This window comes from Aotus nancymaae, unplaced genomic scaffold (genome assembly GCF_030222135.1).
Source record: "Aotus nancymaae isolate 86718 unplaced genomic scaffold, 86718_ANA_hifiasm-v0.15.2.pri h1tg000010l, whole genome shotgun sequence".
NCBI classification, from domain to species: domain Eukaryota; kingdom Metazoa; phylum Chordata; class Mammalia; order Primates; family Aotidae; genus Aotus; species Aotus nancymaae.
The window spans coordinates 64,958,632-64,984,582 of NW_026988421.1; the positions used below are offsets into that span (position 1 = coordinate 64,958,632).

At 41.0% G+C, this 25,951-nt stretch overlaps 3 protein-coding genes across 7 annotated transcripts in view; all 3 read right to left on the reverse strand.

Moving 5' to 3' along the window:
* Positions 1 to 325, reverse strand: part of DNAJC9 (DnaJ heat shock protein family (Hsp40) member C9) — a 50,681-nt gene extending 50,356 nt beyond the window's left edge. For all 4 annotated transcript variants that reach the window (XM_064374289.1, XM_064374290.1, XM_012460244.2 and 1 more), the window contains exon 1: positions 48 to 325. In XM_064374289.1, the coding sequence (XP_064230359.1) occupies positions 48 to 227 (180 nt within the window). In that variant the 5' untranslated portion in view covers positions 228 to 325. The remainder of the gene's footprint in view (positions 1 to 47) is intronic.
* Positions 326 to 1,877: 1,552 nt separating this feature from the next.
* MRPS16 (mitochondrial ribosomal protein S16) lies at positions 1,878 to 5,379 on the reverse strand. The gene is made up of 3 exons (XM_012460245.2): positions 5,193 to 5,379; positions 4,470 to 4,730; positions 1,878 to 3,685 (listed from the first exon to the last, which is right to left on the reverse strand). The coding sequence occupies exons 1-3, from the start codon at positions 5,203 to 5,205 to the stop codon at positions 3,546 to 3,548; spliced, it is 414 nt and encodes a 137-aa protein (XP_012315668.1). The 5' UTR covers positions 5,206 to 5,379; the 3' UTR covers positions 1,878 to 3,545.
* A 229-nt stretch (positions 5,380 to 5,608) lies between these two features.
* CFAP70 (cilia and flagella associated protein 70) overlaps positions 5,609 to 25,951 on the reverse strand; it is a 103,025-nt gene continuing 82,682 nt past the window's right edge. The window contains exons 25-28 of one of the 2 annotated variants that reach the window (XM_064374291.1): positions 24,828 to 24,932; positions 21,280 to 21,381; positions 8,525 to 8,572; positions 5,609 to 6,768 (exon numbers count right to left, since the gene is read on the reverse strand). In XM_064374291.1, coding sequence (XP_064230361.1) covers positions 6,688 to 6,768; positions 8,525 to 8,572; positions 21,280 to 21,381; positions 24,828 to 24,932 — 336 coding nt within the window. In that variant the 3' untranslated portion in view covers positions 5,609 to 6,687. The remainder of the gene's footprint in view (positions 6,769 to 8,524; positions 8,573 to 21,279; positions 21,382 to 24,827; positions 24,933 to 25,951) is intronic. The other variant, XM_064374292.1, reaches the window with a different exon arrangement.

Here is a 25,951-nt window from a genome sequence, read left to right on the forward strand (position 1 = left end):
GAGGAGGCCCGGGTCGCCCGTCGGCCTCGGGGCAAGATCCTGCGTACCTGGAAGCGGCGAGTGGCGTCCTCCTTGTCGCCCCCGCCCACCCGGTCGGGGTGCACCTGCAGGGACACCTTGTGGTAGCCTCGTCGGACCTCGCTGTCGGAGGCCTCACGTCGCACGCCCAGCACCCGGTAAAGGTCGGAGGTGCCGAACACTTCCTCGCAAAGCTCCAGCAGCCCCATGCCGGGGGCGGGAGATACGGCCTGGGAGAAAGCAGCTGCTCCCAGCAGAGCCGGGTACCACTCACGGCTGCTTCTTTTTCCCGCTCAAAAAGCCTAGGACGCCTGCGTCACAACAAGCGCTGAAGGGGCGTGGCCCCGCCGCGCAGCCACTCTTTACGGCGGCCGCAAAATGGTGCGTGGCGAGGCCGGCGCCGGCCCAGCTAAGAGTCGGCGGGCGGAGTCGAAATTACTGGCGCGCGCAGCAGCCAAGTCTTACAGGGAAGAGATGTTGCTCGGGTCCCTCCTCCCCTTGCTCTGGAAATCTGGCGTCCGTCTTCCTTTTAGTTTCCCAGAAAAGCTTTTTCAAAAAGTTCATATATTAAGTTGAATTTACAAACTGCTGGCCTATTTTTTAAGTAGAAAACGGCCAAACATCAGCATTCAGCAATTTCATATGGTTCAGCTTAACAGATGTGTTTTTTCAAAAATGATCGTGAAAGGAATAGGTAGAGCTGTAGGCCCAAATAATTTTGGGCCTCACTGGTTGGAATGCTGGGGAACTTTCCCTGCAGCCCTGCAGGAAAAACCTTATACTGAAACCCAAAAAGCACAAAACATGGGTCTTCCAAAAAACTCTTTTATATAACAGGACTTCACCTTACACATTAGTGGAGATAACCCAAGCCCCCGTCTTAACATAAACTGCTGAAGCAAAGGCTCTTTCTTTTAATACTCTGTTTAGTTCACAGCTGGTTTTGAGCATGTTGGATCCCAGATGGCAGCAGGGTAGGTGGGACCAATCATCCAAGACATGGGGAGAAACTTGGGCCTGAAGACCCAAAGCAAGGCTGAGGCTGGGGAGAAAACTCTGGAAGTAGGATAAGCTCACAAAGGAAATATGTGTATACATATCTTAGACAAAGGATAAGCAATGCAAAGTGAATACCTGAGAGAATACCCAAGTTGGCAGAAAATATCAAATCTTATCCCCTCACTGACTTAACACTTTAAGAATCATTCTGCTCTGCCAGTAAATTTCTGCAAAGCCTCAAACTCTCCAGGATACATTAGTTATCTTTTTAACCTCCTAGAGTTGCCATGATTTTCAAGCATATCTCTTTCCCAGATCCAGGATCAAACCCAGCTAAAATCGGTTTTCCTCTCAACCTGCCCTGGCATCAGTCTCAAAGCAAGTGAGGGCCAACCAGCAACAACCCCGGGGGAGCTTTAACAACCACAGAATTTGGGATGGCTGGTAATCATTCTCAGAATATAAAACACAGAGAACAAAATAAGTTGGCACATTGAGAGAAACTCCTCTATAAACTTCCTATATCTTACTCACATACCAGAGTTAAGCCACCTATCTTTGCTCATTTTTTCCCTGTATGGACAACATATGTTGGGAAGGGCTTTCCAGGAGGGCATAATCAGGGTATGAATCTTACATCACTGAACACGTTTCCACCTCTAGGCTTCAGCTTCCCTGACTGTAAAATGGCGATAATCCTACCTGCCTTCATAATACCTTATAATCACCACAAATAACTGTGTACACAAAAGGCCTAGGATATATGTGGATGCTTTACAATATTTTCTTCCAGTTTCTCACATTTTTAAAGGTACCCACATACATTAACATTTTTCTATATATACATTTGCTACTGAAAATTGAAATAGCACATTGAAATATTTTTATTGCAACTCGCATTTTTGAAAACCAGAAAATCAAATTAATTATTATGCTCCAGCCAAACTACCTAATGTTTTCTTTTTCTTTTCTTTTTGAGACAGGGTCTTACTGTTGCCCAGGCAATACTGTAGTGGAACAATCACAGTTCACTGTAGCACTGGCCTCCTGGGCTCAAGGGACTCAGCCTCCTGAGTAGCTGGAACTATGAGTGAGCACCACCATGCCCAGCTAAGTTTTAAATTTTTTGTAGAGACGGTGTCTTGGTGTGTTGCCCAGGCTGGTCTTGAACTCTGGCTTCCAGTGATCCTTCCACCTCAGCCTCCCAAAGTGCTGAGATTACAGGTGTGAGCCACTGCCCCAATGATTTCTTTACATTATTTCTTTAGAAGTTACTTCATACTATCGATGTTGAGTTTCATCTCATTGACTTTAGGCTTTTAAAACACATGGGAATACTTGAGACCTATGAATGGTTGTGAGTCAAATAAAAAAGCAGAGCTAAAGGATGCTGAAATTATTCAAATACATTCAAACTATAAAGATCCCTTATACATTACTGGCATCAAGGTAGGAAGGAAAAGATACAAGAAGTAAAATGCATCACTCATCACAGGTTCTCAAAATTATTGGTACACAGTTTATCCTAACACAGAGCAGCTTTCTTAATCTGCTCCATAAAATTACCAGCAAGAAAGCAAAGTACAATAAGGTTCACAGCTGAATTAGCTTGGTGTCATAATTCCCTATTCCAGTATTCTCAGAAGGATCCCATCCATAATATATGCAGAAACCACAGCCACATTTGAATGGTTCAGTCTTGATTCATTCTGAACTCCCTTAAACCCAGCAGTTTCTTATTCTTAAAAGGTAGGTTATTATAGCCCAAAAGCAAAACAAATTTACCTTTGTATATTTCTGCATGCAGTGGCTCACGCCTGTAATCTCAGCACTTTGGGAGGCCAAGGCAGGCAGATCACAAGGCCAGGGGATCGAGATCATCCTGGCCAACATGATGAAAACCTGTATCTACTAAAAATACAAAAATTAGCTGGGTGTGGTAGTGGGTGCCTGTAATCCCAGCTACTTGGGAGGCTGAGGCAGAAGAATCGCTTGAACGCGGGAGGCGGAGACTGCAGTGAGTCGAGATGGTGCCACTGCACTCTAGCCTGGCAAGAGACCGACTCCATCTCAAAAAAAAAAGGAATATGCATTAAGCAAGACAATATAATTCTCCAATTACAAAATCAGTAAGAAAGGTAACTGTTCTTGCACTTGAGGGAAGAACATGAAGATTTGAACGGACCATGAATAATCTGGCTGGAAGTTTTGAAGCAGGGAGTCTTGGAAGCCAGTAGATTGTAAAGTTGTCCAGGAGACCCAGAGCCCAATTCAAAAGTCCAATCCTCCCCCAGCCGCTGCCTTTCCCAAGACAAAGTCCAAAAAAGCTAGCTAGTACCCACACCCAGCTCTATGTTACACAAGAACAAATCTCTCCCTGGGCCCTGTGCAGGCCAGGCCAGAAGAGCAAGGGCAACTCAGGATACTCCATTTATTGAACTCCAAATCTAACAAAAGTAAGATCTCTGCAGTGTTTCAAGAGGACCTTGACCTTGTTCCCACTGCTATGCTCGCTGAAGTCAGCTCACTTATGTTTCTGTAGCTTCTGTATCTGTAGCTTCTGCATCTGTTTTCTGAGAAGCTAACAGGACTTCACGTGCCCGTTTCCTTCGCAGTCTCTCAGCATCTGTGATCATCATAGGATGCAGAGGGAAAAAGCCAGCAAGACCTAAAAGCAACAGATTTTTCACTTATTATAACACAGTATAAGCCAATGCTTCCCTAGGAACTCTGTCTCACAGAACGGAGGTCTGAGATCTGATCCACTGTATGGATGTAAACCATGCTCCTCACTTGCCAAACTCTGTACTACCTCTCCCTGGCAAGGAGACAGTGGATGTCTACTTCCTAAAAGTATTCCCCTTACTTTAAAAAAGGTAAACTGACAAATGGCCATTCAAAACACACTATTCCCATTTCTAGCATAAAATACCAGTCACCCAAAAAGTCTTACAAAGGAGTCCACAAACGGGGTCTCCAGATTCAAAATGCCAATTAGATCAAAACTTCAGCTCCCATTTCAGTCCTGGACAACCTAGAGAGAAGGAAAATCATTCTTTTTTTTTTTTTTTTTTTTTTTTTGAGATGGAGTCTCCCTCTGTCGCCCACACTGGAGTGCAGTGGCATGATCTTGGCTCACTGCAATCCCCGCCTCCCAGGTTCAAGTGATTCTTCTGTCTCAGCCTCCCCAATAGCTGGGACTACAGGCACGCACCGCCACGCCCAGCTAATTTATTTTTTTGTATTTTTAGTAGCGACGAGGTTTCACCATGTTGGCCAGGCTGGTCTCAAACTCTTGACCTCAGGTGATCTGCCCGCCTCGGTCTCCCAAAGTTTTGGGATTACAGGCGTTAGTCACCACGCCCGGCCGAAAAATCATTCTTATACCCACAGTCCTGGACCTGACTTCAGTTTAAAATCCCCTCTTTAAGGTAAGACCAGAGCTGAGTTACCCAGAAGCTTTTCCATAGGCTTAGAGAGGTGGGCCCCGCAGCCAATCCAATGACGGATCCTGTCTAGGTTGAGGGCAACGAGTTTTTCTCCATGGCTGTTGGGCAATGGATCATAGGAGCCCAGCTGCTCTACGAAACGGCCATCTCTGGGGCACTTGTTGTGAGCAGCCACAATGCGGTAGAAGGGCCGGTTGGCACAGCCACCCAGGGCAAGGCGGATGGTTAAATGGCCTCCATGGTAGGCCTTGCAGAGGAGAGTAGCTGTAGAAAAACACCTGGTTAGGACACAAGAACAGCACAAAACGGGCAAAATGACACAGACGGAACAATTCCCTTTTTCCACTGAAATGTCCTCACTTCCAATCCATTCCTGTCAATTCAGCTTAGATACTGTTGTTCTTTGTGAAACACCTCTTGGCCACTCCAGCCAGCAATGATCTCCTCTTCATACCCAAACCCGGTCAGCATGGGTTTGCCATTCACTAGCTCTGAGACCTTGTCGGAACCTTAGCTGCTTCAGTGGGGTGGGGATTTTTCAGCGGTGATTAAGCGGGGAAAAAAACTGAGAGAAGGATCGAATGTAAGGTAGTGTAGCTGCTTCAGGTTTGGGTTCCCTCCATCGCGCCAAGGAGACCACTGCCTCACCGGGCCCCGAACTCCCAAGCCCCGAACTCCCGAGCCCCGTGACCGCCCGGAACGTCTCGCGGGGGCCCAGTGACTCACTGAGGTGGACCATGGTGCGGCTCCTTGGAGCGCCCCGCTACCCGCGCGCACCAACAATACGGCCTTGGCGGGGCAGAGGACCGACACAAACACGAAGCAGGCAGACAGGGGGCCGGACCGCCCGGCTACCCAAGCCCGAAAGCCTCTACTCTGGAAGCGGATGATCCGCTCGCCCCGCCTCTTCCGCTTGCTGCCCTACACTTCCCACGATGCAACACGGTGACCCCTACCGTACCTTAAACTGCTGCAAAAGAGGCGTTTCTCGTGGTGTCTGGTGGGACTGGCGGTGTGATTCCTCTCAGGCTTGTGAGTCACTGCTGGAGTCAGAATTGTTGGGCAAAACCCGGCCGCGCCAAGAGGAGTGCTGTAACATCCATCCATCTTGCTCGCGTTGGTGCCGAGACGCAACGCTGAGAACGCAAATATGAAAGGGCGCTGTCTCTTCCTCGTGGAGCTCACAGTCTGCTGGGGAGACCGTGAGATTACAGCAGAGACCCTAGGGCGATCTGTAGTATTTTAGTGCAAGGAGAGCAGAGAAGGCAAACCTAATGCTTGCTGAAGACTTCACAGAGGAGGTAGCGTCAGGGCTGAGACTAGAAGGATTATAAGTGACTAGAGTTTATCCTTCTCGTTAACCAAAACATTTACCTCTCACCTTTCCTCCTATGATCCTCCCACCCCATCGAGGCAATCACACCTTAACAAAATAAAGGAGGGGTTATTCCTGCATTTGCCATGCTGTGATCCTGGGCAGAGGTGAAGTATGATTTTATTTTTTTTTTTTTAACATCTGTAGCCCTAGTATATGGCCTCAGTGATGAGGTTAATGGTGTTTCCTTAGAGCCCTAGTGGTTTATATCCATGAAAATGCCTGTGTTTGGTGAGAAGGTGTCCATAGCTCCACCTTCAGCCAAGACCTCTCTGTTCAGCTTTTTTGTTCACTGTTAGTTCCAAAGGGCTAATATGCTCTTTGCCCTAATACAGTGGCTCAGCATAGCAGTCTTCCTCCAGGGCCACCTTTGAAAATGATGCCTTCATTCCTGTATTTCAGTTGACTGAACCTGGCCAGAGATCTTAGCAGCTGACTTCCTCCAAGAGTGATCCAATAAGCTTTCATCAGAAACCCTAATAATGACCCCAGTATACACATTTTATTATATGTGTCATATAATTATTAGAGCAATTACACTATATATAGCTATTTATATAATACCTATATATAAGTCAGTATACGTTAACTCCAGAACCACACTGATGAATTTTGAGTTTCATATTTTCATTCTTTATTGTGACCCAGTTTCTTATCAACCAGTAAAACATCCAGTGACACAGCCAATGGAAAGAAATGAATGGGTCTCTATTTATGGTGAAGATTCTTTTGTAGGTTATTATTACAAACCCAGCAGCCCATTTCCAGGCTTCATATGGTGTGAAACTCTCTGGGAAGGAAAGGAACTCAGAGTCTCATATAGAAAATTGTTCAGCTGGAGAGGTATCAGAAAGATGGATTTCCAAAGCCAACGGTTTCCTGTACTGTGTGGATCTCTGCAAGCAGAGCCTCATCTTTCAATTTCAGCTACATGAAAGAGGAAGAAAGGGAAAAACACTTGTCATAGATGATATACTTTATGTGGCTTTGAAGACCTCTCTTTTGTGGGACTACAGCTAAAGAACATAGTTCCCTGGGATGGAGTTAGCTCTTTATTCCCTACTTCATGAAAACTCCACTAGAAGACCTTAGAACCTTGTCTTCGATACATGGATATGTTTACTTTGTGAAAATTCATCAAACACTATGAAGTCATGATCTGTACCTTTTTTTGTAAGATAACTTGATTAAAGTTTACTTTTTTTATTTTTAAAAAGTGTTCACATTATTACCAGCATCTCTTGGCTAATGTGTAGTATTCCCATTTGGCAAATGACAGCAGGGAATCAGAGAAATAGGCTTGTATTAGATCTGGTTTTAGTTTTAGAATCTAGATATGTAGTAGAGACATTTAGAAGCCTACTGAATACCCATTCTTTCTTACTAACAAAATCTCAATTTATTTTCAAGGCAGCAATGCTGTCAGCTAAAAAGCCACATTTTCCTGCTTCCGATGCAGCTAGATGTAGTCATATGACCAATTGTGGCCTAATGAAATGTAAACTAAAGTCATTGGGTAAACACCTGGAAAAGCCCTTTATTTGGGGAAAGTCCTTTAAAGGGAAGGGAAGTAGCATGGCCCTTTTTCTTACTGTTCTTTATCTTGCCTGAAAACATGGACATGACAGCAAGCTACATTGGCTGTCTTGCAACTGTGAGGGATAGAAACTGCATGCTACAATTGATGGAGCACAAAGAAGATGTTGGGTTCCTGATGACATTATGGAGCTGTGGTACCAGCCCTGGACTTTTCATTAGATGAGAAAACACTAATTTGTTTAAACCACTGTCTTTCAAGTTGCTTGGGATTCATAACTAATAGAACAGGCTGGGCGCAGTGGCTCACGCCTGTAATTCCAACACTTTGGGAGGCTGAGGTGTGCGGATCACTTGAGACCAGGAGTTCAAGACTAGCCTGGCCAACATAGCAAAACCCTGTCTATATTAAAAATACAAAAAATCAGCTGGGTGTGGTGGCACATGCCTGTAATCCCAGCTACTTGGGTGGCTCAGGCACAAGAATTGCTTGAACCCAGAGGTGGAGGTTGCAGTGAGCTGAGATTGTGCTATTTGCACTCTAGCCTGGGCAACAGTGCGAGACTCGGTCTCAAAATATGTATGTATACGTAACTGATAGAACAGACCAGGGGCTGTTCATGAGCCAAATCCAGCTCACTACCTGTTTTTTGTAAGTAAAATTCTATTGGAACACAGCCATTCACTTAGGTATTATCTGTAGCTGCTTTTGTACTACAAGTGCAGAGTTTAGTAGTTGCAACAGACTGTTTAGCCTACAAATCCCCCAAAATTTCTTATTTTGCCCTTTATAGAAAAAGTTTGCTGACCTCTAGACTAGACCAACCCCTACATTTTACACATGAGAAAAATGAAGCTCACAATATTATCAACACAGTAAGTTAATGGCAAAACCAGAATCATAATTCAGGTTGACTGACTCCCAGGCTATCTTTCTATTAACTATTATATATTCTCTCTAAAGAGTTGGAAGAAAGATCACCCATGGCAATATGTAGGTTATTATTACAAACCCAGCAGCCCATTGATAATGGCAAAGATGGCAAGAAAAGCCTCTAGAAAAAATATTAACATTATGAAAGTCCTGAATTAAGCCAGTACCTCCCTCCTAATTTCACACCCTCAACATGGGGTATCTATGTCATACCTTTATCGTGTACTTGTAGGCCTGCTCAGCTTCTAATTGCCGTCCAACCTGAAAAAACGTTCAGCAGCTGGTGATGATGACAGATCATAAACATTATGGTAAGGAAAATACATTGCCTTAGCTGTTTCCACCTAAGTCAGAGGCTTCTACACCTTCCAGTTAAGAACCTCTGATTCAGAGGGGAAGCTAGCAAATGAAAGGTGGTAGGGAGAAAAAGTGTTGTTGTTGTTGTTGTTGTTGTTTTAAATTCCTCCTTCATTTTGAAAAGCTTGAAGATAACTTGGCCTCTCTTTTTTTTTTTAAAGCACCGTGAGTCATTTGTTCCTTTTTGGAATGAAGCCATTCTGTTAGTAATAATTAACACCTACCAGTTTGTATTATGTAATTTACATTATTTTCATTGTTGACATTGTTTTCAGTGCTTTACCTAAATTCACTCTTAATCCTCAAGACCTAGGAGATAACTACTGTTATTTATTATTCCCAGTTTACAGAGAGGTAAAGTAACTTGCCAGGGTTATGAAGCTAATAAGCAGAGGAGCCAGGTTTTAAAACAATGCAGTTTGACTCCAGAGTCCAAGTTTTTAACTACTACATTATTCTGTCTCTAGGAATTAGAAAAAGTAGGTATCAGAATTACTTCTATGAAGATCTAGATATGAGATAAGAACACTAACTACTCCCCCCACCCCCCAGTTAATATTATTCTTTGCATAAACCACTCCTCCAGGAGTTAAATGACATAATATGAATCCACTATTCAACTTCACAAGTTTGTTACATAGTAACTGAGAGTATGCGAAGTCACTTGGGAAAGCTTAAATATGTAAGAACCACAGAATATTCAGGTCTGAAGGGGACTTGGGGAATACCTTGTCCAATTTTCTAATTAATGCTAGTCCGTATGAAATTTTTACTAGTTCACAAAACTTTCATGCCCCACATCCTTACTTCCTACAAATCTACACTTTGAAATGTTCCCACTTGAAGTTCACTGAATTGCCAGTGGCATTTTCCAGCACATCTTTCTTTCCTACCACTATTACCTTTGTTTCTCTACTGCCACAGGGAGGCAGAGGCCCAAATGATGTGAGGATCCTGAATAGCCAAAACAATTTTGAAAAATAATTTTTCTTATATCATGAACATTCCTGCAGTAAAATCCTTGTACGTATTTTCTTTTCTTTCTTTCTTTTCTTTTCTTTTTTTTTTTTGAGATGGAGTCTCGCTCTGTCACCACCCAGGCTGGAGTGCAGTGGCACAATCTTGGCTCACTGCAACTTCTGCCACCCAGGTTCCAGTGATTCTCCTGCCTCAGCCTCCTAAGTAGCTGGTATTAGAGGCGACGTATGTATCTTCGTGTATTTTTCGTAGCACTATTATCTAGATATGACATTGCTGAATTGTAGATATGAATGTAACTAAATAATGCCACATTGCACTTAAAAGTGGTCATGCCAATTTACATCCAATTATAATTATGAGAATTTTCATCAGTGCTAATACCATACTTTAATTTTTGCCAATCTGATGGCTGTGAATTTCTGCCACATCATTATTCTAAGTTGCATTCTTATGCTTACTAGTAATGCAGACCTTCTTCTCATACATGTATTAACTTTTACAGTCTCCACATCAGCAAACTACATATTCCTATACCATTCCCCATGCTCCCCGCCTTTTTTTTTCTTTTTTGAGACAGGGTCTGGCTCTGTCATTCAGGCTGGAGTGCAGTGGCACAATCACAGCTCACTGCAGCCTCGATCTTCCAGGCTCAAGTGATTTTCCCACTACTTTAAAGTTGGAAACTCATGTATAAGAAATGACACTAAAGTTTAAGGACTTTATTATAAATATTTGCAGAATTTATAACTAATAGAGGATTAGCATTCAGTTATATAAATAGCTGCTACAATAAGGAAAAAACTCTACAATCTGATTTTAAAATGGGCACAGGGTTGGGTGCAGTGGTTCATGCCTGTAATCCCAGCACTTTGCAAGGCTGATGGGGAAAGATCGCTTGAGCCCAGTTGTCCCAAGACCAGCCTGGGCAACATGGTGAGACTCTGTCTCTACAAAAATGAAAAAAATTAGGCGTGGTGGCACACACCTGTTGTCCCAGATACTTGGGAGGCTGAGGCAGTAGGATCACTTGAGCCCAGAAGGTCAAGACAGCAAGTGAACTGTGTTCCTGCCACAGCACTCCAGCCTGGATACCAGAGCAAGAACCTGTCTCAAAATTAAAGAAAAAAAAGGACTTAGATCTTTAGGGCTGGGCACAGAGACTCATGCCTATAATCGCAGCTCTTTGGAAAGCTGAGTCATGAGGATTACTTGCGGCCAGGAGTTCAAGACTAGCCTGGGCAACATAGTGAGACTCTGTCTCTACACATAATAAAATAGCCAGGAGTGGTGGTACATGCCTGTAGTCCCAGCTACTCAGGAGGCTAAAGTAGGATGATCCCTTGAGCCCAGGATCGTGCCACTGCACTACACTCCAGCCTGGGCAACAGAGCAAGACCCTGTCTCTTAAGAAAAAAACTTAGGTCTTTAAACCAGTTGGAATTGTGTGTGTGGTATGAGGTAAGGAACTAATTTTTTTAATATGGATAGTAGCCAGTTGTCCCACCACCGTTCAGTGAAGAGTCCATTTGTTTCCCATTTTGCAGGTACTATATAGTGTCTTTATAAAAAATAACTATATTGAGGTATAACTTACATACCATAAAATTCACCAATTTTAACATTCTGTCGTGCAAGCATCAGCACAATCCAGTGTTACAAGATTCCTATTACCCCAAAAAGTTCTTTCATGCCTGTTTGCAGTTAGTCTCCATCCCCACCTTTGGCTCCAGACAACCATTGATCTATTTTCCTTATGTCAAATAAATAGAATCAAATAATATATAGTCTTCTGTGCCTTGCTTTTTTCACTTATCATAATATTTTTTAGGTTTATCCATATTGTTACATGAATCAGAATTTCACTTTAACTGCTGAGTAGTGCACCTTATTTTGTTTACCCATTCACTGATGGACATTTAAAATGTTCCCAGTTTTAGGCTATTATTAAATGCTGTGATAAAAATTCATATACAAATTGTTGTGTGGACATATGTCTTCATTTCTCTTGACTAGATACAGAGAGACAGAATTGCTTGGACATATGGTAAATATATGTAAATTTTTTAGAATCTGACAAACTGTTTTTCAAAGTGGTTGTAATAATTTACAACCCTACCAGCAATATGTGAGCATTCCAGTTTATGTACATCCTTGTTAATACTTGGCATTGTCTATCTTTTTTTTAAGACACGATCTCACTCTGTTGCCCAGGCTGGTGTGCAGTGGTACCATCACAGGGACTCACTGCAGCCTCAACCTTCCAGGATCAAGTCATTCTCTCATCTTAGCCTCCCAAGTAGCTGGGACGACAGGCACACACCACCATACCTAGCTAATCTTTGTATTTTTTTGTATTTTTTTATTTACTGTATTAGTCCCTTTTCATGCTGCTGGTAAAGACATACTCAAGACTGGAAAATTTACAAAGGAAAGAGGTTTAATTGGACTCACAGTTCCAAGTGGCTGGGGAGGCCTCACAATCATGGTGGAAGGCAAGGAGGAGCAAGTCATGTCTTACATGGATGGCAGCAGGCAAAAAGAAGCTTGTGTAGGGAAACTCCCATTTTTAAAACCATCAGATCTTGTGAGACTCACTTACTACCAGGAGGACAGTGCAGGAAAGACCCTCCCTCTCTGCAGCCAAATAATTCACTCACCTCCCACTGGTTCCTCTCACAACACGTAGGAATTGTGGGAGTTACCATTCAAGATGAGATTTGGGTGGGGACACAGCAAAACCATATCAGACAGGGTTTCACCATGCTGTCCAAGCTGGTCTCAAACTCCTGGACTCAAGCAATTTACCCACCTCAGCCTCCCAAAGTGCTGGGATATAGGCATGAGCCACCATGCCTGGCCTATCTTTTTGATTTAAGCTATTCTAGTGGGTGTGTAGTGTGGTGTCAATCTGCATTATTTTAAGGAGTATTTTTAAATTTTTTTGACATAATTTCAGATTAAGTAAAAGTTATAAAAACAGTTCTCTCTTCCTTCCCTCAGGAAAGAATACATGTACTGTATATATAAATATATACAGTAGCCCCCCTTATCTGAGGTTTTGCTTTCCACACCTTCACTTACTCAAGGTCAATCTTAGCCCACCAAGATCTGAAAATATTAAATGGAAAATTCCAGAAATAAACAATTCATAACTTTTAAATTGCACACTGCTGTTCTGAGGAGTGTGATGAAATCTTGTGCCATCCCTCCCAGGACGTGAGTCATCCCTTTGTCCAGCATATCCCCACTATAGACACTACCTGCCAATTAGTCACTTCATAGACCTCTCAGTTATCAGATCAACTGTCATGGTCTCACAGTGCTTGTATTCAAGTCACTCTTGTTTTACTTAATAATGGACTTAAAGCGCAAAAGTAGTGATGCTGGCAATTTGGATATGCCAAAGAGAAGCCATAAAGTGTCTTCTTTACATGAAAAGGTGAAAGCTCTTGACTTAATCAGGATAGAAAAAAAATTGTATGCTGAGGTTGCTAAGATCTGTGGTATGAACTTATCTTCTATCCATGAAATTGTGAAGAAGGAAAAATAAATTGTGGACACTTACTAGCACCTGTGGGCTATTAGGAAAAAAAGTATTATTTTTAAAAAGAAATTCAGGCATAGCATATATAGGATTCAGTACTATCCTTCATTACAGGTATCCACTGGTGGGGGGTCTTAGAACATATTCCTGGGGGACGAGGAGGGATTTCTCTGTGTGTGTGTGTGTGTGTGTGTGTGTGTGTGTGTGTGTGTGTATGTATAAAAGTTAGAAAAATATAGAAAAGTTAAAAATAAATAGAAAAGTTAAAATAGGTATGTTTGTATGTGTGTGTGTGTGTATATATATATCTCCACATTATCCACAACATAACTTTTTTAAATAATACACCTAACTTTTCCTGAACATTTGCAAGTAAATTGGAGTTATGATTCAATGTTAATACTTTAGGGTGTGTTTTCTAAAATCAAGGATATTCTCTTATATAACCACAGTACAATTTCACAATCAGGAAGTACACTTCCTGATAGAACACTATCGGGAAGTGTACTAATAATATCTAGTAGATAGAACACTATTCTATCAGGAAGTATACTAATAATATCTAATAATAGATAGAACACTATTATCTAATCTATAGACCTTATCTAGATTTTTCCAGTTGTTCCAATAATATTATTAATTCATTTTTTCATTCACTCATTCATTTATTTGAGACAGGATCTTGCTCTATCGCCCAGCTGGAGTGCAGTGGTATGAACACAGCTCACTGCTGCCTCGACTTCCTGGGCTCAAGCAGTCTCCCACCTCAGCCTCCCAAATAGCTGGGACTATAAGGTGCCACCACGCCCAGTTAATCTTTTTAACATTTTGTAGAGATAAGGTCTCACTATGTCACCCACACTGTTCTCAAATTCCTGGGCTCAACCAATCCTCCTGCCTTGGCCTACCAAAGTGCCAGGATTACAGGCATGACCACCATGCCCAGGCCAATAATGTCCTTTATAACAAAATAAAATCCAAGATCATGCATTGTATTCATTATTTATGTCTTCAGTTTCTTTTAATCTGGAATAGTTCTTGAGTCTTTGTGTTTCATGACATTGGCTTTTTTTTTTTTTTAATGCACGCATCCTCCCTGCGAAGGGGGTCAGCACCCATCGGCATGCACCAGCTCCAGAGCCACCACAGCCATCCAAGTAGGAGAGGAGTGAGTGACCAAAGGAACCACAACTGATTCAATGAGCCATTCGCAGCCTCACTGCACTGACAATGTGCACCCAGACACGCATGGCTCAATCAAATACAGAACACTATTTTGTAAACTATTCCCCAATTCATGTTTGTCTGATGTTCCCTCATAATCATATCAGGTTATGAACTTTTAACAGGAATACCACGAAAATGTTATGTTCTCAGTGTATCATATCAGAAAGCACAAGCTGTTTATCTCAATACTTGTGATGTTAACCTTGATCATTTATTACATTGCTGTCAGGTTTTTCTACTCTAATGTTACTATTTTCCACTTTGTAATTAATAAGTATCTTGTGGGGAGATACTCTGAGACTATGAAATATTCTCTTACTCTTTGAACTTTTCAACCATAATTTTAGCATACATTGATGATTGTCCACTGAATCTATTATGATGGTTTCCAAATTGCAATTTTCTAATTTCATCATTCTTCATACATTTAGTAGTTGGCCTTTTACTGTAAGCTTTCCTTTCTCTACCACTTATTTGTTTAATTATATCACTGTGGGCTCATCCATTCTTATTTGTAATCCTTTTCTACAATTATTTATTTGGATGCTCAAGTTTTCCTTGTTTTGGACAGTGGGCACCCCTACTTTAAGCTAGTTCCTGTTCCTTTTATTTTTTCCTTATGCCTTTTTGATATGTGCCAGTCTTTCTTTGAACATTTTTTACTTTCTGACTCAACAAGACATCTGAGACTCATCTTTTACTTTCCTTGCACTAGTTCTGGAATTTTTGGCCATCTTCCAAGAAGCCTCTGGTCCCCCCACAACCCCTTTACTTCTAAATTGGACAATGTCCTCATTTCTTAAATGGATTTAGAAACCAAGACCTGAGCATTAGATGTGCTTATGTCCCCCACTACCGCTATTTATATTTGAGATATAGTAGGACACATATGAATATATTTCTATAAATACACAAATATTTCTATGTATCAATTTATACCTATACCTATTTAATCTATCAAACCATGAGCTCTTATTAGTATCTCTCATTCTGATCCACCACTACTAGGTCATTCTATCCTTCCTGTTTCCATATTTGTAACTTCCTTTGAAGCACAGTGAAAAATGTGACTCCCATTGTCTGCAACATAATTATTTGTTATATCATAGAATAGTAATTTCAGAACTGCTAACTCATGCCTAAAACTATACTCTAAAATGTGTATTAAGGTTTTTTCTCTTTAGCCTGATATATAGTATGTATTAGTTCTACATTGCAAAGAATGTTTTCAAAAGTACCATGAGTTAATTATTTTTCTGCATTGTCAGTGTAATTATGTTATTCATTTAAAATACAATTTTATTTGGTTTTGTTTGTACGTAATTATGTGCTCTCCCCATTTCTTGCTGATTTTCCTTTTTAAAAAATATATGAGCCGGGTGTGGTGGCTCATGCCTGTAATCCTAGCACTTTGGGAGGCCGAGGCGGGTGGATCATGAGGCCAGGAGTTCAAGACCAGCCTGGCCAACATGATGAAACCCCGTCTCTACTATAACTACAAAAATTAGCCAAGTGTGGTGGTGCATGCCTGTAATCCCAGCTACTTGGGAGGCTGAGGCAGGAAAGTTGCTTGAACCCAGAAGGTGGAGGTTGCAGTGAGCCAAGATTGTGTCATTACACTCCAGCCTGGGCAACTGAGCTAAACTCCATCTCTCTCTCTCTCTCTGTCTATATATATATGTATGTATGTATATATGTGTGTGTGTGTGTGTGTGTGAGAGAGAGAGAGAAACACTGGCATGGTCCCAAAAGTCAGAACTCTATAAAAAGGGACAATCACAGTGTCATCCCCCTCATTTCCTCCCTCCTCTACCCATGCCCACTCATGTCCTACAGAATCTACTCTCATTAATCTCTGGTTTATCCTTCCTGTGCTTCTTTTTACACTAAAGAAGAGATTCATATGTATTTTTCTTCTTTCTTATACAAAAGGTCATATAATCTTGCACTTCACTTTTTTCACTTAACATAAACTGAAAATCATTCCACATCAGTTCATAGAGATCTTCCTCATTATTTTTTTCAGCTGCATAGTATTCCATTATGTGAATATACCACAGTTTATTTAAACATTCTCCCATGTTTAATAAATAAACTCCATGGACATTTAGGTTGTTTCTATTATTTTGCTATTGCAATAATGCTGTAATTAATAACTTGTGCACACCCATTTTCAAATTGTTAGAGGAAGAGCATCAGGGTAAATTCTAGAAAACTCCAATTACTTTTAAATACTATCTACTCAAAACCTAAGTTTCCATATATATGTGGGTCTATTTCGTCTGCGAGTTGTTTCACTTATCTACTCTTACATTAATAGCACTCAGTGTTAATTATTGCAGCTTCATAATAAGGCTTGATATTTAATAGGAAACCCCTTGCTCCTTATTCTTTTTTCCAGACTGTTATAGCTTTTTTTTTTTTTTTTTTTTTGGTTTTTATTCAACCAAGTGAATTTTAGGGTTTATCTCATCAAGTTCCTTGAAAATCTTATGTCATTATTTTTATTAGACTTATCTTAAACTTAGATATTAATTTAGGGAAAACTTTCATTTTATGTGATCAAAACTTCTTGCCCATGGACATGATTTATCTTTCTATTCGATTTTCTTTTACAATAAAGTTTTATGATTTTCTCGACACAGGTCTTAAATGGGATTTTAAAAATTAGACTTTCAAATTGATTTTTCCTGATGATACCTGATTTTGATAATATTGATTTTTATATTGATCTTTTATCAAGCAACCTTGTCCACCCACTTCTTTGTGTATATCTTCATTGACTACATTTATGTGATTCAAAAGTCAAAAGGATATAATAAAGCATACATTGAGTTTTGCTTCCACCCATCTCCCTATACACCCTATTCCCCAACCCCTGCCCTGACTAGTAACCATTATTGTTAGTTTTTTATCTACCATTGCAGTACTGAGTTCTTTTATTACATCTTTCAGTTTGCTTGTAGATTTTCTTGGGTTCCTACCGAATCTTTTTATCTTCAATTTCTTTTATGTGTATATGTATGTGTGTTATTGCCTTAATGGAACCTCCAGTATAGTTTCAAGTAGAAGTAATAGTTCCTTATCTTGTTCCTGACTTCAAAAGGAATGCTTCTAACTCTTCACCATTTCATATAATAGTATAGATTTTGGGAGATGTAGTTTCAGATTTAAAAAAAACTAGTTTTGGTGTTTCAGGGATATGGTAAAAGAAAAGAAAAAAAGCTAGTTTGCTTTTTTAAAAGTCATAAATGGGTATAAATTGTAGCCAATGATTTAGTTTTTTTAAATGATTAATGGAATAAGATAGCCAGTGATTTTGCTTATACCCATTACTAGAGATAGAAAAAAAAAAAAGAATAGTCAATGATTTTAATTTAGTCTCCATTTTGCTGCTAATATTATTTATGTTTTCCCTTTTTAAAGAAAATCTTAGTCATGCAAGAGGTTTGTCTGTTCACTGGTTTGCAAAAATCAGCTCATAATTTTGTTAATCCTATTATGTCCTGGTTAAAATTTTCAATTATTTCTATTCCTCATCATTTTCTCAATTATAATTTCTTTGGGTTTCCTTGCTTTCCCTTTACTACTTTATTTAAATAATTAATTCATTGATTTTCAATCTTTGTTTCCAATATATGTATTTAAGACTATAAATTATCCTCTATTGCTTTAATTTTATCCTATAATTCCAATATATATTGGCTTTGTTTTTATTCAGTCTCATTTCAGTTATTTACTGAAGTATAACAAACCAACCCAAAACTTAATGGCTTAAAACACAATATGTTATTTCTCAAAATTCTACAGGTAATTTGGGCTGTTCTGCTGGTTTTCCCTGAGATCACTCATGCAGCTGAGGTCATATGATAATTTGGCTAGGACTGAAGGGTCCAAGAAAAGCTTACTCAAATAGCAGTTAATGTTGGCTGTTGGCTGAAGTGGTTCAGTTCTATTCCATGTGGACTCTTATAGCCTTCTAAAGTTAAACTGGGCTTCTTCACAGCACAGTGGTTCCAGAGTTCCAAGAGAGAAAGAGTGGTAGCTGAAGGGCTTCTAAAAGCCTAACCTCTGAGAATTCACATGCCACTTCTACCATATTCTACTGGTCAGGGAAAGTCACAAGTTTAGCTTAGATTCAAGGGGATGGAGAAATGAGAAAGAAACTCCATCTCTTGATGGGAGTGAGTGGCAACATAACATTGCAAAGGATGTGGACATGACAGCATAATTAAATGAGGACCATTATTATAAAAATCTACTACTTTTTTTTATAAAAAAAGTAGTAGGAAGGGGTGGTGGCTCATGCCTGTAATCCCAGCACTTTGGGAGGCCGAGGCTGGCAGATCGCCTGAGGTCAGGAGTTCGAGACCAGACTAACCAACATGGTGAAACCCTGTCTCTACTAAAAATACAAAAATTAGCTGGGTGTGGTGGCAGGCACCTGTAATCCCAGCTACTTGGGAGGCTGAGGCAGGAGAATCACTTCAACTTGGGAGGCGGAGATTGCAGTGAGCTGAGATAGCACCACTGCACTCCAGCCTAGGTGACAGAGCAAGACTCTATCTCAAAAAAAAAAAAAAAATCTACTACAAGGCCTAATTAGTTTTCTACTGCTGTGTATAACACCCATTTATCATATCACATTTTCCATAGATCAGAAGCCTGATATTGTTCAACTGGTTCTTTGCTTTGGGTCTCACAAGTCCAAAAGCAACGTGTCATCTGTGCTGGGTTCTTATCTGCAAGCTCTGGAGAAAATCTACTTCCAAACTTATTCAGGTTAGTTCATAGAATTCCTATTTCCTTGCTGGCTCTCAGTAGGGGCTGCTGTTAGCTTCCAGATGCCACCCACATTCCTTGACATGTGGTCCTTTTCCATATTCAAGCCAGGGTTGTTATACTGAATGATTCTTGTGTTTCAAATCTGACTTCTTTTCTGCCCCCCACCACCAGAGAAAATTCTCTGCTTTTAGAAGACTCACCTGACTGGGTCAGGTCCATCCAGATAATCTCTGTATTTTGTGGTAAACTGATTTGGTATTTTATTTATATCTGCAAAATCATTTCACAGCAGTACCCAGATTAGTATTTAATAAAATAATCTTGGGGAAGGGGGCCATCTTTAGAATTCTACCTAGCACAACACAAGACTTCATATTTGAAGTTGTCACAATGTTTCTTCATTGACTCATTAATTAATTACAAGCATGTTTTCAGTTTCGTTTCTTTTGGGCTTTATTTTAGTTGTTGATTTATAATTTTACTGCCATGTGATCTGTATGTATTTGTTGAACCCCGCTTTCTAGTTTTGTATGTGGTCAACTCTCATAAATAACTCATTTGTTCTTGAAAAGAATATGTGTCCTCTAATTGTTAAGTGAAGAGTTCTACACTGGTATTTGAACTCAAACCTGTTAAATGTGTTATACATCTGTATATATATCCTTTTTTTTTTCTATTTGATCTATCAATTTCTAAGAGAATTAAGTTATGGTCTTCCATACTGACCCTTTTAGTTTAAAGATGAGGAAATTGAGGCCCAATAAAGTTAGGTGACTTGCTTCAGATCCTAGAGCTAATTAGGGGAGAGCTGGGGTAAGAACTCAGATATTTTCTTTTTATTTATTTATTTTTTTCTTTTTTGAGACAAGGTCTCATTCTGTGATCCAGATTGGAGGGCAGTGGCACAATCTCAGCTTACCGCAACTTCTGCCAGCCAGGCTCAAGCGATCCTCCCACCCCAGCTCTTGAAAGTAGCTGGAACCAGAGGTGCTCCCTGCCATGCCTGGCTAATTTTTTGTAGAGGTGGGGTTTTGCCATGTTCCCTAGGCTGGTCTCGAGCTCCTGAGCTCAAGAGATCTGCCCACCTCATCCTCCCAAAGTGCTGGGATTACAGGTGTGAGCAACTACACCCAGCCAGACCTCAGTATTTTTTTTAATATTGATATTTGGGATATTTACACGAAAAAGAAAATCCAGTAATTTTTGTTCATTTCTCTTGTAATAATACTCCCTGCCAATTTGGTGTCATATTGGCCAGTAGAAGATGAAGGCTGCTCTCATTAGTCTCAATTTGATCTTAGACTGATACACAAGTTATTTAAGTCTATGGGAGAGTTATTTATTTTTTTTTTTTTGACACAGAGTTTCGCTCTTGTTACCCAGGCTGGAGTGCAATGGCGCGATCTCGGCTCACCGCAACCTCCGCCTCCTGGGTTCAGGCAATTCTCCTGCCTCAGCCTCCTGAGTAGCTGGGATTACAGGCATGCACCACCATGCCCAGCTAATTTTTTTGTATTTTTAGTAGAGACGGGGTTTCACCATGTTGACCAGGATGGTCTCAATCTCTTGACCTCGTGATCCATCCGCCTCAGCCTCCCAAAGTGTTGGGATTACAGGCGTGAGCCACTGTGCCCGGCCTGGGAGAGTTATTTTTAATAGGTAAAGCACCTATCATCAACTCCCACCATACCCTCCACCCAATATCCCATCTAAATCAAGGAAAGCACCCTCAGTCAGCATGTCAATGGGAAGAAATGATTCAGAAATACTAGTAGAACATCTCCTTCATTAATCTTTGACCTAGTTTATATTCTGATACAATATTGCTCCCATTTTTAGAACCTCCTTTGCAGAGAAAACACACCTAAATATATTATTTTTAAGCATGTTTCAAGTAGAGCCTGCCCAAACTTGGCCCTTCCTTTTTCATCATGGAAGGGCCAAATGACCAAACCTATAGCTTATCAGATTTCAGCTACCATGCATCATTAATGGCCATCTGCTGCCCCTTGCTTACTTGACCCCTCACCTCTGTGCCCTAAAAGGGGATTGTGTAAGAATAATAAACACTCACTTTCAGGCAGACCAGAGCCAGATATGCCCATACTTCAGCATTGTAGTTGTTCAATGCATTGGCTTCAGAGAGAGCATCCTCAGCCTCTGTGAGCTCGTCCAGCTTGACAGAAAAAGGAGACATATGAGTTAGTTTAGCTGAAACCACTATGCCCTAATAATACTGGTGTACATGACCTATACCAATGGTTTTCAAATTTTTAATATTTTTAGCATCAGAACTCTTCTTCAAATGCAATCTTATGTGGTGGTTCAATATATGAACGAATTAAAAGTAGAACTGCTCTGATTAACGAGCCAGGTTGGGGATTCTGGAGCCCTGCCTAGTAGGCTCTCAAATTATATCCCTTTCTTCCTTTCCTCTACAGAAGTCCCATCAGGACATCTATAAACCATGGAGCTTCAGGTGCAAGGTTGGAAATCCACAATAACTCACTCTCATGTGTGCATCATTCAGTGATGCCTCCATACACAGTGGGCTGCAACATACATTTATAGTTTTTTTCTTTACATTGTGCATCCTTTTCTTGAGGTAAAAGTCTTATTTGCCTGTTGAAATACTGTTGTCCAGAAAGCTTTCTTTCCCCTAGTATCAGTTATTAACAGCTCAATCCTGAGCAATCAATGCAATATTCAGAGACTCTAGGGTGCTCTCTGAGCTCTGGGCACATGGAAATCGTTATTGCTTCTTAAAACTGTGAGTTTGCTTTGTAAGACATTCCAAAAGGCTCTCCCTTCCCCAGTAGAGTACCTCTTCTCTTTTCTCTCTCTCTCTTTTTTTTTTTTTTTTTTTTTTTTGAGACAGTGTCTCGCTATGTTGCCCAGGCTGGAGTGCAGTGGCACCATCTTGGCTCACTGCAACCTCTGCCTTCCAGGTTGATTCTTGTGCCTCAGCCTCCCAAGTAGCTAGAATTACAGGTGCCCACCACCACACCTAGCTAATTTTTGTATTTTTAGTAGGATGGGGTTTCACCATGTTGGCCAGACTGGTCTCACACTCCTGGCCTCAAGCAATCTGCCTGCCTCAGCCTCCCAAAGTGCCGGGATTACAGGCATGAGCCACTGCGCCCAGCCCACTTTTTAATGTTTTAAAATAATAATGGGTTTCTAGGCCCAAGACAAGGTGGAGAATGGCCTTTCACCCATGCCCATACTTTAGCCCCCACTTTAAAGTCTCTGAGACATTAATTCACTATTTAATCAAGCTACATATGCTGAGGATTTGCTCTGTGTCAGGCAGTATGGTAGATGGTGGGAGTAAAAAAATAAAATCTTATAGTCTCAGCTACTCAGGAGGCTGAGGCAGGAGAATCAACCCAGCCCGGGAGGCAGGGATTGAAACGAGCCAAGATTGAGCCACCGTACACCAGCCTGGGTGACAGAGCAAGACCCTCTCAAATAAAGACATACATACATATATACATACATACATACACACATAAAATACAATCCCTGCCTTCAAAGAGCTCATTGACAGATGTGTGAAAAATAAAACACAGGCCAGGTGTGGTAGCTCATGCCTGTAATCCCAGCACTTTGGGAGGCCAAGGTGGGCAGATCACCTGAGCTCAGGAGATCAAGACCAGCCTGGCCAACATGGTGAAACTCTGTCTCTACTAAAAACACAAAAATTAGCTGGTCATGGTGGCGCACACCTGTAATTCCAGCAACTCAGGAGGCTGAGGCAGGAGAATCGCTTGAACCCGGGAGGCAGAGGTTGCAGTGAGCCGATTCTGCATCACTGCACTCCAGTCGGGGTGACAGAGTGAGACTCTGTCTCAAAAAACAACAAAACAGGCCGGGCGCGGGGGCTCAAGCCTGTAATCCCAGCACTTTGGGAGGCCGAGGCAGGTGGATCACGAGGTCAAGAGATCGAGACCATCCTGGTCAACATGGTGAAACCCCGTCTCTACTAACACAAAAAATTAGCTGGGCATGGTGGCGCGTGCCTGTAATCCCAGCTACTCAGGAGGCTGAGGCAGGAGAATTGCCTGAACCCAGGAGGCGGAGGTTGCGGTGAGCCGAGATCGCGCCATTGCACTCCAGCCTGGGTAACGAGCAAAACTCCGTCTCAAAAAAAAAAAAAAAAAAAAAAAAAAAAAAAAAAAACAGAGGAAGGGCCGGGCACGGTGGCTCATGCCTGTAATCCCAGCACTTTGGGAGGCCGAGGCGGGTGGATCACGAGGTCAAGAGACTGAGACCATCCTGGTCAACATGGTGAAACCCCATCTCTATTAAAAATACAAAAAATTAACTGGGCATGGTGGCACGTGCCTGTAATCACAGCTACTCGGGAGGCTGAGGCAGGAGAATTGCCTGAACCCAGGAGGCGGAGGTTGCGGTGAGCCGAGAACCGGCCATTGCACTCCAGCCTGGGTAACAAGAGCGAAACTCCGTCTCAAAAAAAAAAAAACAGAGGAAAATCAAACACATAAACTGTTCTGTTATAGAATAAATATTTCGTGGTGGCTCACACCTGTAATCCTAGCACTTAAGAAGGCCTAGGATAGCTTTTTGGTTTCTGAGTTGGTTGATTTGTTCATCATAGTTCCATTCACTAAGATAGGGAATACAGGAGAAGAAACTGGCTTAAGGAATGTAAGTACTTCAGGGATAAGGTAGGGTGTATTTTGAATATGTGCATTTTGAAGTATCTGGAGAACCATCAACAGAGCTGTTAATTGCAGTGTTTGATGTAAGTATCAGCCAGAGCTTGAAAATTGTTATAAACTCAAGATTTAGAATTCATCCTGGCACAGTGACAGTTAAGACTACTGGGGTAGATGACACATCTTAGGGAGAACAAATAAGGTGACAAGAGAAAAAGACTGACTATAGAAACCAAGAGACACCAACAACTAAGGTGAGGAAAAGATGAGAAGCCAGTAAACAGTCTGAAAAAGGTGCCAGAGAGGAAGGTGCAGAACTCAAAGGATGTGAATGCAGTAATACTGAAGCCAAGGGAAGAAAGAGCTTCAAGAAGGAAGTGGTCAATAAGGTTAAGTGCCACAGAGGTCAATAAGGTTAAGTGTCCACTGCACTTCGCCATTAGGATGTCATATGGGACTTTTGTTAGAGAAGTTTCAGCAGAGTGGCAAGGGTATGTGTCTAATCGCAATAAAATGAAGGGCAAATAGGACAGAGAAATGAACAAACAATTTACAAGAAATACCTAGATAACATTATTTCAACCTTAGTAACAAAAATGCAAAGATACGTATCAAACTGGCAAATCATAATGCCCATTGTTAATGAGGTAACAATAAAATGAACTCTCACACTTTCTGACAGTATAAATCAGTATATAGACTTTCCAGAAGGCAAATTAACACCATAATTTAAAGACTAAAAATGTTTCTACAATCTCTTAGAATGTATTCTAAGGAAATAATCAGAGTTAAATACAATGATTTATGTCTAAGAGTGTTTATCTCAGCTTTATTTATTTAGTTTTTATTTTTTACAGACAAAGTTTCTATTAGTCTGTTTTCACACTGCTGATAAAGACATACCCAAGACTGGAAGAAAAAGAGGTTTAATTGGACTTACAATTCCACATGGCTGGGAAAGTCTCAGAATCATGGTGGGAGGCAAAAGGCACTTCTTACACGGCAGAGGCAAGAGAGAATGAGGGAGAGGCAAAACCGGAAACCCCTGATAAATCCAACAGATCTCGTGAGACTTATTCACTATCACGAGAATAGCACGGGAAAGACTGGCCCCCATTATTCAATTACCTCCACCTGGGTCCCTCCCACAACACGTGGGAATTCTGGGAAATACAATTCAAGCTGAGATTCTGGTGAGGACACAGCCAAACTGTATCAGGGTCTCACTCCATTGCTCAGGCTGGAGTACAGTGGCATGATCATGGCTCACTGCAGCCTCCACCTCCTCAGGCTCAGGTGATCCTCTCACTTTAGCCTCCCCTGTAGCTGGGACCACAGCACATGCCACCACACCCAGCTAATTTTATAATTTTTTTTGTAGAGACATGGTTTTGCCACATTGCCCAGGCTGCTCTTGAACTCCCAGCTCAAGCGATCTGTCCGCCTTGGCCTCCCAAAGTGCTGGGATTACAAGTATGAGCCACCATGCTAAGCCTATCTCAGCTTTATTTATAATAGCTAACAACATGTCCAAGAATTGGTCTTATGGTATATCCACACGTAGGTATGGTATGACTAAAACACTGATGTGGAGAGGGTAAAGATTACTGGACATCCTACTGGTAGTACTTAGCTAAATTATTTTTTTGTTTCTATCTCAATGAAATTTTTTTTTTTTTTTTTTTTTTTACAATTCTCAAACAAATAGAAGCATGACTTATACCAAATAGTTTGTATAACTGGTTCTTACACTTTTCACAATGCTGTCAGCTTTCTAACAACTACAGATGTTTAACATCCTTTCTGGGAAGGTAGAACAGGGGGCACATAGCTTATGTATAAATGACCTTATGTCCTGGTTGGCCTTGTATAATTTTAACAACATCTTTTCATTCTCAGAAGCATGCTGGTTTGTATGATAAATTAAATGATCGTCCTATTTATTTATCCATATATCAAAGAACCCCATGCAGTCATTCCAATTCATGTTTTATACTATTTGGTGCTGTAAGAAGATACAAATACTATATTGTTAAGTAGAAAAAAGATTACAAAGCAGTAAAT

Coding starts and splice junctions, on each gene's coding strand:
- MRPS16 (XM_012460245.2), bottom strand. Junction 3,686..4,469: donor GCCTATGGAAAAGCTTCTGG/GTAACTCAGCTC, acceptor TGTTGCTTTTAG/GTCTTGCTGGCTTTTTCCCT.